At 45.7% G+C, this 19,021-nt stretch overlaps 1 protein-coding gene across 3 annotated transcripts in view; it reads left to right on the forward strand.

The window, feature by feature from the left end:
- Positions 1–19,021, forward strand: part of LOC120901577 (protein kinase C, brain isozyme-like) — a 63,206-nt gene that overhangs the window by 30,864 nt on the left and 13,321 nt on the right. For 2 of the 3 annotated variants that reach the window (XM_040309634.1, XM_040309635.1), the window contains exons 3-5: positions 409–440; positions 529–611; positions 3,232–3,343. In XM_040309634.1, the coding sequence (XP_040165568.1) occupies positions 409–440; positions 529–611; positions 3,232–3,343 (227 nt within the window). Of the gene's footprint in view, positions 1–408; positions 441–528; positions 612–3,231; positions 3,344–8,988; positions 9,098–19,021 lie in introns of all 3 variants that reach the window. The other variant, XM_040309636.1, reaches the window with a different exon arrangement.

Consider the following 19,021-nt stretch of genomic DNA (forward strand, 5'->3'; position numbering starts at 1 on the left):
GTGTGGAATATTTTATTTAAATTTGTCCATCGATTGGGGCTGGTTTTCGTCGTGTGCCCTTGCGACAACGACTGTTGCGACTACGGCGTGTTCCATGGGATCGATTTGAGGGTTTTTTCGGGGTGAAATATTAACAAAACCCAAAACCGAACCTAGCACACACACACTGACGAGTTGGAAGAGTTCTGGGGAACTGGAGGTGGAAATTTGTAGCGAGCGATAGCGCCCGCTTGACCCAACCCGATCATTTACAAAACGTTAAGCCACCATCCGGTAGTAAATTAATTATATTTTCATTGTTATCTCTTCTCCCAATCTCTCTCGTTTCATGCCACCATTTTCGCTCTATTTTCTTGACGGCGGCTGGGTGCTGTGGCGTTATTAATCGTATAACTTTTCCCACCACAGGGGCTTTGGCAAGCAAGGATTCCAATGTCAAGGTACGTACGGAGCGCAAAGCTGATCCAAACTGATTTGCGCGTTACTTATTTATCTGTGATGTGATTGTTCTCATTTCGACTCCAACAGTTTGTTCCTTTGTCGTTCACAAACGATGCCACGAGTACGTTACCTTCAAGTGTCCGGGTGCGGATAAGGGAGCAGATTCCGATGTAAGTACGGGCCGATTTAGGTCCCAATGTTCTGTGTTTACTTATCTTTACCTCGTTTTAGTTGATTTATTTTGATAATAATACCGCTTTTGGACCGTTTTAGATAATTTAAGATTTACTTTACCTTTACCCTCCGCCCAAGAAAAGAAACGCGTTTTGACTCTTCGATTACTTGCTAGCTTGAGAAGGGTTGTTAAATTTCTTGTTGATAATAGCGTTTTTCATGCGCCGCTTTCGTGTTTCATTTTTTGAGCAATTTACTCAAAAATTACTTACTAATTTTGGAACGATCTTTTTTTGGTTTGTTTCTGTTTGTTAGTTAAATCTTGGCTTCGTTTCGGCTCATTCGCGCAACTCGTTCCATATTTTTCTGCTCCTGCTTTCTTTGCCCTCAGTCCCGCAATGCCGCCCCCTCCCATCCTGGCTCGGAATAAAAATAGCTTCATCCAAACGGTCCGATCACGAACCCCGAACCCCGGGTGTAAGAGATCCAGTGCCGGACCAGCTTGGAGCACCGGCTTTTGGTGCTCTTCCCTCCCCCCACGCACCACACTGCGACTATTCTTTATACACTTTGAATTTGTTTTACGGCCTGCTTGCTCCTTTTGGCGACCCTAGCGGTTTTTCGTGGAAGTGTAATTTATGTTTTATTTTGGCTACCTCGTTTCGCTGGGGCCGTTTCCGTTCCAACACCCGGTGTGCTGCGTACGATGTTTCTTTTTGCATTAATTTAACAAATCATCTTCTTCGGGGGCGTTTGGGGGCGTCGGACGGAGCTCCCCGCGGTTGTTTAGTTTTACGGTTGGTTTTTTGTTTGCTTTTCCACTCCACGGATCGTTTGCGTACGCTAATTGAATAAAGCGGTTACGGCGCAATGAAATATCGCGGCAAACGAATCGGTGCGACAAGCGTGTTACGATGGCAGTTGACAGCTGGAAAGCGTATCAATTTCGCACTTTGACAGAGTTTATATTGAGCGTGAAAATTGATGAGACGATCAGCCTAATAATAATGATCGAGATGCAACGAGATGTTAGTAATTTATCGAGCCTACACCCTGTTCGTTGTCTACTTTATTCCGAGCCGTTCCCTTCGCTCCCACTTTCTGTACAGTAATTCGCGATGCTTCCTATACTTTCAGCTAGCCTAAAGAGTCGGTAGTTTTTTGTTTTCTTATGCATTCGCTTTAATCTATCAAATCAAAATAAACGCAAAATGATGCAGCAGCAAGCTTCCTTCGGCAGAAAAAAGAAAGCATTAGGCAAAAGGAGGTAGCTCGATAGGTCGAACTGCTGGTGTGTATGGTACAGAGTTGAACAGTTGGCATATGGCACGTATTGACGTTTTGCAACAATCACCTGTGTGTCGACAGCATTGAAGAGTGCGTGCATGAAATAAATTAAAGCAGCGAATTCAATAGATAAGCGATCAGCCTGTTAGTTTATAGAGCAAGAGTTGCTGCTTGCGTTGAGTTGAATTTCCGAGTTGCTTTAGAATAGAAACTGGACCGGCTGGTGCGAACCGCTGCGTCAGCCAGTGTTTGCGTCGAATATGTTTGTACTACTTTCTTCTACCGCTGCTGCTGCTGCCGTTACTTGCAATGCGAATCGGTTTTGCCTCTGGTACCTAATTAGAGTTCAGACTCTAATAAGACTCTGATAAGACGAAAAAGCTTCAGACCGAAATTGAACCGAATTGGATGTAAAAATTCGACAGGACAGGTTCCGGAGGACGAGTACGATTTGCTAGTGCATAGCTAGTTTTTGTGTGAGTGTATGTGCGCTATAGAATAGAGCCACTAGAATAGAGTTCGCTGATTGCAGTTTGGCGTATTTTAAATGCAGTTCTTATCGCACAAATCATACACGAAAAACCCACAGAAAAGTCATCAGGGAAAACGCTTTCTATACTTATGTTGATGTGTTTTTTTATTGAATTTACAATGAGCTTCAGTTTTGAATTATTTGGAATACGTTTTAACAGGCAAGAGAAGCACGCGACATTCTGATTATTTTAAGTATAAGTTGAGGAACATAATTATGCTTTTTTTCTATTTACCTTAACAAGTGACATTTAAGTTTTATCCGTTAAGTTTAAGTTATATTCCTCATAGATGATCTAGCTGTTCTAATCGTTCTCCCGTTTCTATATTTTCAACTTTTTTATTTCATGATTTTTGTGCCAAAACCAAAACATAAAAAAAAAAAAACAAATCAACCTTACAAATCGTCATTGAACATCACTTAACCCAACTCATCATCATTATGACAATCTTCCAACTGACAACCGAAACGACGAACCAATTCCAACATGATGATACTTTTGGCCCTACCACCACCACCATTACCAACAACAACAACAAATCAACCTGCTCACAATGGGTGCAAACAAAACAAAAACATGATCCTACATCTGTTCCCTCCTCTCACTCCATCAAAATCACCTTGGCAACCAAAAACTCATTTGGCAAACTGTGTGGAAATAAAAATCCCCCCCCGATGCATGTGAATCGTGAAAAACTGGTGGCCCACAAAACCGATCAAACGCACACGTGTGTGTGTGTGTGTGCGACCAACCAACACACCGACACACTTCCAACACCAAATAACCACCAATATAGGACACCCGTACCAAGCATGAGTTTAAAGAGTGGACCTATTCGAGTCCAACGTTTTGCGATCACTGTGGTTCGCTGTTGTACGGTTTGATCCACCAGGGGCTTAAGTGTACAGGTAAAGATCTCAACATGGTTTTTGTTTGTTCCATTTTTTTCTTTTGACGTGTTTTGTTCGTTTTTCTCGCTGTAAAATCTGTCTGTTTCTTCCGTTTTCCCTTTCTTTAGAACTCTCTTTCTCTCTCTCCCTGTTTTTCTCTCTATTCTCTTTGGCGTACACTGTGAACCCGCTCTAGACCACTTTCACTGTTCTATCTCTGGTCACCATCACTTGAACTATTTCTATTTAACTGCTATGTTGTATGTTTTTGATATTTGATTAACACGTCATCGACGCGCTACACCGTAATAAAAATACACACGATGTAAACGACTCAAGTTTGCTGGATACTCCAAAGTGTCCATTAAAACACGCGAATTCAATAAAAGAACAACGAAGCACTCTACACACACTACTAACGCCTCACATTGCATCGACTACATAGCATCACACAGCATACCACATGCACCATAGTTTTCAACAACAAAAATGCCGTTTGTTGATCTTGCTTGAATGATGTCGTTTCTTCCTGTCGTTTCTTCAACTTTTGGATGCTTTTCTTCACTCTTCAATGAATCTGTGTCGGTTCTCCGTATCGAAATGTTGTGCATGCATTATTTTTAAAAGCCATTTTCATCTTCTTCCATCGTTTACAACTTCTGTATGTGTTTTTTCTCATATAAAGTAGTGCTATTTTTAGTGCTTTCTCTAGCTTTGTAGTTAGTGGTTTGATCGAGTTACCGAACGTTATTCTGAAAATGCGTCTGCAACCAAACAGACAAACTGTGAATGAATGTGAGATGATAGGGTTTCGTGTGAAAGCTGTGTGCGACGCGGTATGCAATAAGTTTACAACTTTCGTTCCGTTTTTTATTATGTTTTCTGTGTCTTATGTTTGACTTTATGTATGTACGTGTCTTGTGTGTCTTATTTCCAATCGAGCGAAACTGTGTGGACAGTTTGAAGTGTGTACAAACTACCATCATTTCGAAAGAGTTTGATATCGTTCCTCCACATAACGTATCGTGGCCCGTGCGGATAGCAAACCCTGGCTCACACAAAAAGAATGTAGAAATAATAGAAACCGAACAAACAGACACGATGATTGCCTTTCCCGCTGTTGTTTGCCTGTTGATGATAAAGTTGTCATATGGAGAATGCGTGAAAGAGTAGAAAAAGCAGTAAAACCGACTTCGTTCGAACGGGCTAAAACACTTCAAGGTCACTCGCTTGAAGACGAAACCCCGGATAACGGCGCACTCCACTTGGCTCGGCTCGGTTGGCAAACCGAGTGGATCCGCCGCGCGTAAGATGTTTGGAGAGATAAAGTTTTCACCGGTTCTTGCGTTGAAACGGCTTCATCGGAAATCCATTTGTGGTAAGTTTAGGATGAAAACAAGATGAAATTCGATTCAATGGGAGTGTTGGTTTTTTATATCTCTCTCTCTCCACTGGCCCACCGTTTGATTGTGTTGGGAGGGAGTGGATGATGCCGACTTCTTGCTCCGATGAGCTGCTGAGGACAGAATTATTTCAGTTTTTGAAAAGGAAGTCGTTTGAAGGTTATAAAACCACACACGGAGTGGGAAGATGACCCGAAGATAACCTGCCTCGGGGTGTGTCGAGTGACAGTTTCATGCTGCTTCATTGTCATACACCTCCCCAAGACACACAGGCTTCCGAATGTCTCCGTGCTCCAAAGCCGACCGATCCGATCATCGCGTCCCGTGAGGCGCGGTGCGTTTCATCGTGACAGGTAAGCGTCTGTGCTCTTCATTTCATCCGCACGCATTGTTTATCTAGCCGGTCGGTCATCCATTTCCGACGTCTGACAGGGGTCTTGACGAGGGGGGGAGGGGGGGTTTGAGTTTGCAAAACGATGGGTCAAGCGAGGTAAATAAGGCGTTTGCTAGACGACGACGGGAAGACGACGACCCACATCATCCACGATCGCCAATGGAACGTGTCCGTCGCCGCCGTCCGTCTTTACAAACCCGTGCCGTGTGATGTACTAGGTGTAAGTTATCCGGTGTGACCATCTGTCACGGGGGTATGATATTTTTTCCCTACTTTTGAAACTGCTCAGCTGTGTGTGTGCGTGTGTTTGCGTGTATGTTTACGCATCCACAGCGCCTGCCCCCAGACGCGTCGGGAAAGGCCCGTACCGTCTGAATGCCATCGTGCAAAAAGGTATTTACAATCTGCTGTAAACACGCTCTTACCTCATTGAATGTGGTTGTCCACTCACGGGGAAGCAAGAAAAGGGAAAGATCAAAGAGAAGGGAAAGAAAGAAAAATACTGTCAATAGATTTGGATAGCCGGATAGCACGCCGAGCCACAAACACACAACGGTGACAACATTCTAGGAAGTGGAACACGTCCAATTTGCACCTTTTGGTCCCCGCGTTAACCGTCCGCTCTGCCGGTCGTCCCTGAGTACCTCTCGCAGCAAATGATGTATGAAAAAGAAGAAGAAAAAGTTCAAAACGATGTTAAACAAAGTGTTTACGGTGTTTATCGGCGCACATCGGATCGGGGCTGTGCCGAGATCGGAGCAAATGAGATCCCTACACCCAGGCAAGTGTCGTGTCTCGTGTGAAGCGTCTCGGACGCGCCTGCCCATAGTGAGTGTGGCTCGGGCCCGGGCGCTAATTAATGGCGTCTGATGGTCATGATTTACCGTACGTCGGAACTACCCGCCCTGCTCCCGGCCACTCCCGGCTCCGTATAAACAGTGGAACCCGGGGAGTCTCCCCCCGATGGGGAAATGTAAATCAGCTCGTCCGCTCGACTTGATGAGATGAATGATGGCGGGTTGTTGCAGTTGGCTGTGGACGGCTTGTTGATCATTCCTGAGTCTATTTGATCATTTGTCACTTGATTATGTGGGGTGAAGGGAGGGAGGGAGCGTAGCTGGCACACGCAGATGATGTCTTGTAGCGCGTGAAGTGGATGATGACGCTCCCCAAGACGGGTTGTGTGTTTTTGGGCCTAATTGAAACAAATTTAGCGCAAACCAAATGTGACCTTGTAACACTCTACTCCGATTTAATCGCTTCAAAGTGTGCGGTTTTGACTGATAAAGGGCAATGTGTTGAACAGATTGCATACTTTCAGGCTAGATTTTCAATATAATTTGAACGAAATCATGTGAACCACTTATTGTATTGTTGATGTTATCTTGACTTTTTAAAAATAGAGTCTATGTTTACTCAACCAATGAAAAAGGGGTGAAATTATAAATAGTGCTAGAACCGGTTTCCTTTATCGCTGACCGTTTTGCGTTATTTGTCCAAATTAAGCCAATAAATGCGTGTCAATAGTGACGATCTTATCTGTCATGAGTCATTTCTTCAAAATCGAGGAAACGATCCGATAAACCGCTCAGAGAGAGAGAGAGAGAGAGAAAGAGAATGCGTAAGCAAGACAACAGTTGTTCTTTCCCTCTCATTCAATGTTTGTCGGTACGATAAGAAGCGTTAAAGAAGTGTAACATCTTCGATAAGCTTCGGGCGGGAGAGGGAGAGGGCGAGGAGATGTTTGCCGAATTCATTTTCGGGCCTGCCTCGTTACCAGCTGTCGTGCGGCGGCAGCAGCAGCCAATCTGCGTCATAGTCGGCGATAGTGCGGAAGTTTCGGCACGTTTTTGAGCAGCGTCGTACAACGTGAGACTGCCGCCGCCGTCGTCGCCTTCGCCGCGTGTGTGTGTAGTTTGGCTTGTAATCACGTTGTCGTGATCGACTACCGAAATGGGACGAAAGGTGGACCGAGAAACATGCGTTAAATGATATTGATAGCCTCCTTGTGGCATACAGAAAAAAATCCCGTGGGAAAGGAGAACAAACCCACTGCGGGGGAAACTTCCGTTGACCTCTGTCTTGTCAGCAGCAGAAGTAGCGCGTAAAAAAGACAAGAAAGTAGTGTCACACACACAAAATGCGTTACGCAACAAGGGAGACAGAACTTTCAAGCTGATTAGTTTCCGGAACACTCGGCTGTGTGGGGTTTTGAACCAGGAGGACCGGTTCGGGTTTCGTGCAAAGGTGAGAGAGGTGCCCAGTGTTTGATAACGAATCGGCCGGAACTTAACGGTGACAGTTGGAGAACGACACTGTTTGTTACTGCTTTTTATGGGGTCAGCCGTAACAGAAGGCCGTAAGGCTGTCTGCGGTGCGTTTTTGGGGCCAGTGAGAGATGTCCTGTTTGGGAGGTGTCCTTTCACGCCCCTCCGACCCTTATGAATGAAGCATGAGACGACTTTTTCTGTTGTTTCGGCTTACAAGCATAATTACTTTTCCGCACAAGACTCACCAGTGAGTGGTCCTGTTTCCTGTTGGGTCTCCTCAAACGTACACGCAAGATACATCTTCGTCAGTATCGTTGCTATATGCTCCAATACAAAAACAAAGAAATAGCTCAAAAAGAAACTGCTGCTTGAGCAGGAAAGTTCTGTGCGAAAGTTTTGCAAACCGGATGTATAAAAAGCAAATAGAGTAAAGCTAGAAACAATGGCGTAGAATCACGATAGGAATTGGAGCAACAACAAAAAAAAAAAAAGGCAACACCACGGGGCCAACTTTTCCTTTGCAACTGATGGAGGTTGGTGTGGGATGTCAACAGTGTCAACCGGCTGACAGGTGACAGAACAATCCGTAAGCTTTCGTTACTACGCCGCTCTCAAATGGTAACTTGCGAAGGTCGCACCGGATGACTTCTATTGCACGACCTCCAACGCCTTTAATCCAAGCGGGAGGAGACAGCATGGGTATAACGCTTGTTCGTTTCTTTTCTTTTTGGGGGGTGTACAGTGAATCCAAAAAGCTTTTATCGAGCCATTGAGCGGGGCCCATGTTGCATCCCGTGATAGCAATTTCTCGATCTGTTTGAGCCGGTGGTTTATCTACAGATTGGGTAATGGCTTCCGCTAACAAGCGAGGCCAAGGCCACGATGGCGCGCCTGGAGATGGGATAGATAGCGAAATCCGGTTCGTTACCGAATCGGATAACTTCCTCACGGCTGTACCTCGGTGGTTTAAATTCAGTTTACGTAACGTTATCGTTTTTTAATGCTTATTTGGTTAAATTATGTATATTGATTGATAATTTCTAGTTGTAAAGCATTTCAGTTTAGTAGTTGAAGATTTTATTTCTAGCGTCTACGAATGTGTGAGTGAGTGAGTTGTGCTTGTGTTTCGAATGTTCTGTGTTTCGAGCGAATGATTGCGTATTTGCGTTGATTGGAATGTAAGCGGCGACTGCATCAAACAGCAAACGTTATTCTAAAAATATAGTTTTGGCAACAGTTTTCTTACATGAGTTGAAGCGTTACCAGCCGAGCGTTTGTCGTCACAGTGTGTGACTTTCACTATTTATTGTTTCGTTACTGGTTTTCTACGAACGGTTGAAACATTCTTTTCACCTTACTGTGTAGCTTATAAGTTCCACTGCTGTTGCAACAGCAAAAAAAAACTCGTTGCTTTTCCACTGGCCCAGCAAAGGAATGAATGGCACTTGATAAGCGCAAATCTTACGCCAAACAAAGGAAGCAACCACACCGATCCTCTCTTGCACCAGCTCTTTTTTCTACTTTCTCTCCACCTTTCTCTCTCTCTCTCTTTCTCTCTCTCTCTTTCTTCAACCCGTTCTCTCTACTTTTCTCTAGGCACAAAACCCGCACAAATGGCAAGGATACACTTTCATAACACCAACCTTTTGCGATCACTGCGGTTCGATGCTGCACGGGATTGCGCATCAGGGTTTAAAGTGTCAAGGTACTACCGAATACTGACCGGTCCGGGGTCCGGGATTCTGGCCGGTCCGCTCTTCCATCTACTCTTAGCCTTATAGAATAGAATAGCGCGCATCACACACCGTCACACCGTTTGATGGAATTGGTTGTTTTATCGTTTTGCGTTTACAGTTTACACCGAACACTACTGAAATAGAAACCAACGGCAGAAACCAGGGCTTAATAGTACATTACTCTTTAGGTTATCCCTCACTTTGACCCACCCCTTCGTATGAGGAACAGAACAGGGTTGCTGTTAGGGTTCAGCAATAATCTATCATTAGTTTACAACAGCTCATCCCCCGGCCCATCACACACAGGTTTGGGTTTGGTTTTGTGGTTGTAGGTTACCGTCGTTAATTGCAGTTGTTTTATTTGACATTAATATGGATGATACGGTTTCCCTTTTTCCCTGTGTTTCCTTTCGGTTGGTTTTGGGTCATTTATCTTCATTTGATTGACTTGGGTGGGTTATGGTTGCTTGCGGAAAAGGTTAGCATCTTTCATAAAGCACAAGTCGGTGAGCAACAGAAAATAGGAAAAAGCACCCCTAACCCTTCCCGGCACTTAACGATGCATTAATATTGGGGTAACATACAAATCTCCTGACCAGAAAACGTACACCCTCCACACACACGCCCACACCAAGGTAGAATGAACTTTTGCAGACGATGCTGGTAAAAAAGACGCCTTAAATTGGTTAATAAATTCTCTAAAAATGTCATGCAAATTGCATAGCTTTAGGCGCCCCTAGCGCAAAAGCTCCTAAAGTTATGCAATGCGCTCGACAGAATCACGTTTTAAAGAGTTTGTTAACTGCTTAGAGATAGGATTTTTTTACATCAAGGCATCGTTTTTGAAAGGTTCAATTGAAGCTTTTCCTTGCACATGGCAACTTTTCAACGTTTTAATGCACTAGAAATGTTCCCGCTCGTACGTGATGTGAATGTTTGTCGATACGAAGCTTGCACAAACACACTGACACACCCAGCACACCCAAGGAACGATGCCCGCGATGATGGGATACCATTAGCTGGTCAATGCACTCACATGCAGTTGCAGGTGTCCTCTTGGAATGTATGTTGGGAATGTGCCTGTCTCTCTATTGCACTCACCTGATTTAGAATAGTAGAATGGTAATGCGTACTAGCAGCACAGTAGAGGTTATTGCCGTCGAATTATAGAGTAGAGCAAATATGTAATACGGGACGGGACGGGGAAACGTATGGCGGGTGGAAAGAAACAAAGTATTTATTTATTCTCAAAGTTTGCGTTTAAATCAAGCGGACCTTTCCAAACTTTAATCTTTTCAATTCGAGTTCGGCGCTTTGACATTTGCTGCTGTGACATTTAGTGCGCCCGTTCGAGCCATTCCGCCCACCTGAGCCGGGCTTTACCGAAAAGGGTTGTGACCCGCACTGAATGATTATGCAAATGTTGCCCCAGCCATAGAAGGTGCGTGGGAAATTTATACGATCATGCCAATACACACATACACACACGGGGGGCCCACCCGGTCGTTTCCACGCCGAACAAGGCTTTAAGTTTAGCTTTTATTTTATTTACTACGCTCAACGCCCTTCCCACCACTCTCGCTCGCAGGTGAGAAGGGTTCCAGCGTGCTGAAATATGTTGCCCATTTTATGCTATGCAACACGACACGATCGTCGCTTCCGTCGCTGAACCCATCTCAGCTGACCTCGTGTCTGGTGCCGTTTTTTGTCTTTGTACTGGAACAGGGCGGAATTGGCCACACGTTCACCGGAAGCATGTGAACGATCATAAATCACGGTGTATTAACTCCGTGCGAAAGGGAAACCGTACGGGCCACGGCCACCGGCTTCCGAGTGGAGCGTGTAATCCTTCGGGAGAAAAGGGGGCCTAAGAGCGCGCACGTGTGTGTGTGTCTCTGTGTCCTCGGAAGTATTTGTTTCTGCAAGACAGCTGGTAGGATGCTGCGTCGGGCACGCACAGGAAGCGCTCGAACCCCAAAGAACACAGTCACCGACACACACACGCACGCACGTACCGGTTGACAAATTTGCTTCCGCTACGTTCCGCTGGTTAGGAAAAACCGACGAGCGAACAACCAAAAGGGGGAAAAGCGATGGGAGCTACGGTTTTTGGCTGGCATGTTTCCCACGGTCGGCAAAGGAAATGATAGATGGCACCGGTGACGACAGCGTACCCGTGTGAACGTTATCATAATGCACCGGGGTGTGGGAAGAGTGCAGGCAGTGCGGGGCATGATCGAGAGAATGGATTGCAGAAATGACATGAAATAATTTTTCCTGTTTTTCTTTGCAAACGACGTGCCCCCGCGCTCGCGGCATGCTCTCCACAGACACACAGTGTTCGAGGGGGCCAAGCCTAGCCGTATCAGGATGTTATGCTGGCAAAGATTGTGTTTTTGTGGCGCGTTTGCTCGGTAGAATGGCGGGCGGAATTGTGATTTTTGCAAACACTCTCATGGAGACGCCTGGTAGCTCACCGCCCGGCAGCCCGAGGTGGAAAGAAAAAGCCCATTTTTTTCGTGTGTTGTCTACTCGCAAAACGAAGGTAGAGTGCGCTCCGGAGGGTCTGGTGATTTATGAACGTGGTCGGCATTACTTTTGTCTCAAGTGTAGCCCTGTTTAGGATGGTTTTTTATGTCGAAGGGTTTCGCATGGGTCAGCAGTTGCGTTAAATGTTCTCACCTTCGTCAAATGTGATCCGGGAATACAGTTGAACGGCTTTCAGGAAAGCATTTTTTGCGCCATTCAAGCAATTGCTTAAAATAATAAATTGAGCAAAGTTTAGGCAGCTTGGGGGGGGAAACCTGTGTGAAACTGTAACTTTAGTTTACGTTCCATCGTAGCAGACAGTTCGTAGCAGTAACTCATCTCGATATAAAGTTAATAGGAACGACCTATTTCACTTCTGCCTATGACAATCGGGGCTCCTTTGGGTGACGTTAGAACCATGGCCAGATAATGTTTCAATCACGTCCCACAGTCCTGCACGATGGTTATCCTTCCCGAGCGACGGCAGGCGAATGGAAGCTTTCATGCATTCAAATAGCAAAGTAGGCCGATGGCTGTAGCATAATGAAATGGCCTATGAAAAGGGAAGGCCGGATGAGTTTGTTTGTTTTTGTTGACATCGGAAAGGGAAAAAACAGACATAACCTCCCGGATGGTATAGGGGAAACTCCGTTCCAGCATTTGCGTGCTTTATGGGGATAAATCCTTCCAGCAGGCAGTTGAAGCTTATAACGAGGGCCAACCATCCCCAAAAACGGTTGTGTTTGAGCATACGTTCGATGAATGTGCACGAAGCTCCAAACAAACAAAAAAAGGAGGGCTTTCTGCAAGATGGGACACCAATTTGTACACGAGGGTGGCACCCACAACTTAATATTCTACCCTTGATTGTGCGCGTGTATGTTTTGCGATGTAACAAATCCTTCATTCCCAAGTGGGACGATTTTATGCAAAGCTCGGCAATCCACTTCGACCAATCGGCAGGCTGGTACGGTCCCACGGGCTGGCCTTCAAACCCGTCCCGAAAAGTTTCCAGCTGCTAGATGGAGCAGCAAAGTGAAGCGTCTGTGGGTCAACCAGAGAAATCTCTCTCTCTCTCTTTCCCTCTGTATAGCAACGCTTCAAACGAAGAAAACAACGCGACGTGTGTGACTGTGCTTGATTGAAATTGATCAGTTTAATTTAAACAATTTCCGAGCACCGGCGCTACCGTGTTGGATGGCGCTCGCGCATCTTCATTGTGGCCGCTTCTCAATGTTGTGCCCCCGGCAGGAGGGGGGTTTTGTCTGCCGCGGACTGCAAGGTTCTTTCCCGTCCGTCCATCAACATTTTGGGACGCTTATTGACTATGATCAATAAAGGCGTAACCGCAAACTGTGTCTGTTAGTTCCCTTTGGGATCGTTTCGGTTTTGGTGAAGCATTAAATTGAGTTCCCCGGCTATGGGGAAAGGGGTCTGTTCGCTGTCTTTAGAGCGAACCTTTAAGCAATCCGCCGTCACCACCGGGTGAAGCTGGTTTGACAGCTGGCCAGCACGGGACCAGGCAATGGTTGAGCACAATTGTTGAATTTCTCTTCTCGCAGTGCTCCGGTAGTGTAGTGTAGGTAGCAAAGCAGGGGGAGGGGGATTTCTATTAGCGATGGGCTGTCCTCTACACCCCCGTACAGCCCCGCAAATGCTTAAGCAAACGCTTCACACTGGGGAATGGGTGGGGAGTGGCGGGGGGAGAGTGCGAACGATTAGCGTACCGGTTGGCGCTGCGCTAATAGAGAAGGCGGCTCTTATTTATCGACAAACAACTGTCATCAATGCCCGGACGTTTCTTCGAGTGGGTGTTGCGTTTCCGTTTGCCTCCCCCCGTCCCCCACGAAACGGAAGTGGAAATTGGTAACGGTGTGCCAGGCTCCTCCCCTCCCCCATTTCGTTTGGCAAATATTGCGGGCGAGCGCGCAAACAAACCAGCAGCTTGTTAGTATAACGCTTCCCACTTCGATTATCCCGATGGAAAATGTCGCCTCAATGCACGTGTTGTAAGGCAGCACGTTTGAATTAGAGGTTCGTTGCTACGTTCAGACATGTCGGGGAATTGGTTTTGCCAGAAGTGTTTTTGCGTATGAAAATTCTACGAGCATTGCAACGTTGTTTCACTACATTTCCACTGAATGGAGAAATCACGAGAAACCGCTAGAAACTCCCATTATCCACAACTGTGGCGACGTTTGGAGTTTATTTAAATGCGTTCCAGTGGCGCTCGCAAAACTTTTCCAGCGCCGCGGCACCACCGGCAACTTCCGCGTGTTGGCCAAAATGGCCGTGAATGGTGTTCGGGGCGCTGTGCGGGAAGAAGTTTTGCGTTTGTGTTTCACATTACAGTGTAACGGCGCCCTTTCACTGATTGGAGGAGCGAATCAGTTTGAATTATTCAATAAACGAAGGCAAAATTATCATTACATTATCAGGCGCGCTTCCGTGCGCTTGTGTATTGGTGGGTCGTACGGGGAGGGATACAGGGGACTTATTTACAACCTCGATGGGGTTTTAGCTCCCCAACAAAAGGCTGCGTCGTTGATCCATCCTTGCGTATGCTGAATGCGGGTCGCACACCACAACAAGCACAGAGTGCTGAGGATAGAAGCTGTGGATTTCAAGAGGATTTCCAAGAACATAAATTATCATATTTGTCTTGACCCTAGGAGGAAAATCATAGGGAGACATTATTGTATTGCCCACAATATTATTGTACAGAGCTCTCTCTCTCTCTCTAGAGAAATATCCCTTTAGTTTGGAAACGAATGTGAAATAAATGTTTTGAAAAGCACTTTCCTTAAGGGATTAATTGTAAGCTTTATTGTAGGTTTTTAAGCGTGATTTCTTAAAGGAAATTGTTCACGAACCGCAATCAACACAGCAAACACTTGCAAAGCATGTACACAAGACGTGTCGCTTGTAAATTTGTGCCCACAAACGTGCTTCAATTTCCCAAACGTCTTGATTTTCGCGGTTTTGGGTTGTGTGCGCGAGAAAATGCAATACAGGAGATGGTATCAGAAACAAATCTTTCCTCGCAACCGAAAGTGAAGTGTGTGTGTTTGTCTCACGTACACAAAGATGCACACGACAAACCCCAGCCACCACACGGGGACACTCGAGCAGAAACATAACGCTCAATGGATTCCTGCACCGCCAAACGGGGAATCGAATCGCCCCAACTTTTGGCCCTAACGATCGCAATAATTGGACTCGTTTCTTTTTCTCCCTTTCCTCCCTCGGGGATTTACCACATGCGCGCCTCTAACACTGCTCCCACGCTTTCTTTACCCTCCCCCGGTTGGCGTGTAAATTCTTCCGCACGCCGGAACTGCTTGGCCGGATTATTTGCAGCGCCACGAAAGGATTTCCTGAGCGGGGGGTGTTGCTTCGTCCATCTTTTTACTTCCGTCGAAATTTACACAAAGCGCACGCCGGGGCGCCTTGTCGCGCTGGTGGAGGATGTGTTTTCTCTCTTTCTTCTCACCATTCTTTCCCGGGGTGGTTCCATTTTAGCGTTACTGTTGCAACACTGTAATCACTGTGATTACATTTCATTGCAAGTTCGTTGCCGGCTGCAGGCTGCAAAAACATTCCATTCAGCAGCGGTACAATAGGTGCGGAATGGGGGGACCAGGTGGGGCAAATAACAGAAAATCCCCTTCCGAGTTGACGGCAAGTCGTTAAAATGCCAACGATAATGGCGCTCGGGGATGCGAACGAACTCATCGCCTCGCCTGCAAGTGGTGGCATTCGAGTGGGATTATGTGCACCTTGACGGGGCTGTGGGCCGCCCCCGCATCTGCTCTGCTGTTTCCTGTTTCCTTCCCCACTGGCGGTGCAATGCGAAAATCAAATCGAGCGAACAGTCGATGCGGGGTGAAGAGGGATTGTTCCATTCTTAACCAAAGTTCAATTCCAATTGAAGTCATTAGTTGGGGAACCTCCCTGGGCAAAGCAAATGGCCAGACGCGGCAAAAGTGTCACCGGAAAATGAATTCACTCCCCGAGACACACGGTGTTCAAAGTTCAAGCCAAAGGAAAACAACACGAAAGCGAAGGACAGCGGAAGCGATACTGCCAGCGATCCAATTTGAAAGCTGAAAGCGCGCCGGTCCAAAAGAGCAGAAGTTGATTTTTCGTTCTACCCGCCAGATAATGAGATGATAATATTGCCTTTGTTCGGCGTTCGGTTCGGTGTGTGGGGGGCGTTCTCTTTCCTGTCGCGGTGCGCGGTATAATGGGATGAGAAGGTGTGTTGCTACTTTTACAGCCCGGCGATGAGTTGGCGATGGTTTTCTGCAGCGACATTATTATTTCCGGTAACAATTGCTCAAAATAGCAATTGCGCTAAGCGAGGAACGGTGAACAAAAACCGCCCGAAGGTATGCAATGCGCTTGGCAAAATTGTATTTTTTAAAGCAAATTTAGCGAGTTTTTGGGGCGGTAAATGCTATCAAAAGCACGTAAAATGGGAGGACATAATTTCATACTTTATGCTTCCCGTTTTAGTTGGAAAGCTGCCCAAAAGGGGGGGAATGTAAAACATATTTCAACTTTACTTCACTTCCAGACTCATTTTCTTGGGGACTTTTTTTTTGGTGTTGGTGGACCAGAAAGACTTTTCTTAACTTTCTTATCTTCGTGAGAAGTACGTGGTTTTGCCCGTCATTTCCTCTGGGGGTTTAACGTGCAGAGGGAAGAATATTGTTTTGTTGGAGTTGGCAAAAACTACTTCAAACACGTTTGCCGTTCGCCTGCCCTGACCCTCGCTCTTGCTGCTGTCAGTGTGCCGCTGCTGCTCATCATCATCATCATCATTCGTTCGTGACAGTATCCGGTGTTTCCTGGAATCACACCATTGAAACAGACCCAGCAGAACATTACGGGAGCAAAGCCCCAGTACTTCAGGAGGGTGTAAATGGGCTGGCACAGAGCGCACAACTCATGCAGGGTTTGCTTGCAACGAAATGAGCACTTTCTTGCCAAATTTGGAAACTGCAAACGAGCAGGACAAAGAGTTCGTTTCCTTTTTTTTACTAGCCATCCTCTGTGTGTGTACATTCTCATCTCATTTAGCTCGGGCAGCTTTATGCAGGCCATCTTCACGTCCAGGAATTTCCTCCTCGCACACGAGCGGTGTGTGCGTGCGTAACAGGGAAAACGGGGCAGGCAGTGCAAGATAATTAAATTTTCCAGTAATGGTAGCCACTTTGGTTTTCTTGCCCCACGGAGGACGGGAAGCAAAGGACTGAAATTGAAACTCAAAGCTCGGGTAAAGTAGTGTGTGGGTGTGTTTTTTTGCTTCTTTGCTTCCGTCTCCAATGTCCTCCATCCTGTTGCCAGAGTTCCGTTGCTCGCGATCGTACCACGGGCAGGTTACGAGCAGCAAACGCGGCCACTGCTCACCTTCAGTCGTTAAACGACTGGTGCGCGGGGCCATTCTTCGTTGCCCATTCTTCTCGAATTACCATCGCAGCATCGTTTGCCGCTAGGTGAATGGTGGGAAATAAACAAGACAAAAGCGTACAGCGTGGCATTACTGGTCGGGTCGTAAAACACGTGCCTTTAAAGCGACACAAGCGGAGAAGAAACCGGCACTGATGGGGCAAAGGGAAGCAGACTGTGGGGGACAGGCACTGCTCTTAAATCGTGTGTGCTGGGTTGCATTTGTTTTACAGTGAAGGTGGATGAACGGAGGTGGATAACTTTATCGTCCCCTACGGTGCATTACCGTTGATGGATTTTCGTTCGATTGGATCCAGAACGACGTGGGATACATTTTATGTGTCTCGCGCTGCAGAACAAAAGCGGTATGCGGTGTCTTTATTGGAACCGCTCAACGACCAGCAGCTGGGGTAGGATGGTTGGCACCGCTGAACGCGAGATTCAGTGGATGATGAGGTGTTTATGATGAGGTTTAGGAGTGGTAAGATCCACTCGGCTGTGACGGAGACTATTCTGGCGATGGCGTTGTTTGAATGGGAAGTACTTCACGTGGCGCATTTGGTACCAAGCAATAGCAAAGAATTTGGCACTGAATTTTACCGCCGAAATGCTTGCAGCGCATGAATAAGGAATTGGGCAAATAAATCGCCTAAAGTTATGCAAAGGCAATGACAAAATCAAATTTATATGGTGGAGTAAGTGTTTTTTAAGAGTTTCGTGAAATTTGGGTAATGTTTTCGTGCAAAGGTCGGACATGGATCGATTTCCAGGTGAACCAGACTGTTCCGTGTGTTTTTTAAGGACTGATTATAGAGTAGAATTGTTTTTAATATATTTTCAACAGCAGATTGAAGAAAAATGCATGGACTGACAATACCCCTTCACCAATCTGATCGTGCCTGCGTGGACTCTGTTTGTGATAGCGTGCTTGCGAGTGTGTGTATGATTGGGTCGTAAATTCTTCAGCGACAGCATACTTGTGTAGATTGTCTCCTGCCAAACTCTATCGCTCGCTGTAAACCTCCGTCTATATCTATGTCACTCTTGCACATACCCCATAGACTTCTCTGTCCCTTTCTAGCCTTATTTAACCCTTAATTGTACGTGTGCGTGTGTGTGTGTATTCACTTGCTGTCTCTCATGTGTTGAGCCTTTTAAAGTCTACTAACAAAGTTTAAAAAAGAATAAACTCAATTTAAAAAGATATCACTAACTCCAACAAAACATCCTGCTCGAGTGTTTGCTCCATCCCCTGTTCCACCTCTATGTGGCAGATGCGAATTTCCTATCCTTCTTGTGGGCACGTATGGATGTAGCTATTCTACTCTCTCTACCTTTCCCCCTAGCTGCACTAATCCTCTCAATAGACGTCTTGTGAAAGCTTCTGCCTAACTTACAATACTCACAATATCACCTACACAAACACGTATAGCTTTTCAAACTAGATTTAAAACCAGTTTCTGCTCCATAAACAACTGCAAGGACTAAAGCTCCAACAAGCGCGAAGCGATAATGCTGTACGAATGTTGCTTTAAAGCACCCAAGCTCACCAGCGTTTCACTACTCTACAACGGATATAGCTCGGTTTCTTACACCATCACACTAGTTTATCAACTACACTTTCAAAAGTATTATTTACAAAAAAATCTTGGAATAAACTGTCTTTTCTTTTAGATGTATTTTCTTCTCCGTCGCCGTTTTCTGCTATTTTCTCTGTGTTTCTATCTTTTCAATCTACATCTTCTTGTCTCTAAAACAATATATGACAGATTAAAAACATAACTGTAAACTTCATTTTAAAATTAACCAAAAACAAAAAAAACATAAAATTAAAGTAGTTTAAATCCATCACTCATACCACCTTCTTCATACCCAATGAACATCCGTTCAAGATCACATTGCTAATTTGT

The sequence above is a fragment of the Anopheles arabiensis genome, chromosome 3 (assembly GCF_016920715.1).
Source record: "Anopheles arabiensis isolate DONGOLA chromosome 3, AaraD3, whole genome shotgun sequence".
Classification (NCBI taxonomy): Eukaryota; Metazoa; Arthropoda; class Insecta; order Diptera; family Culicidae; genus Anopheles; species Anopheles arabiensis.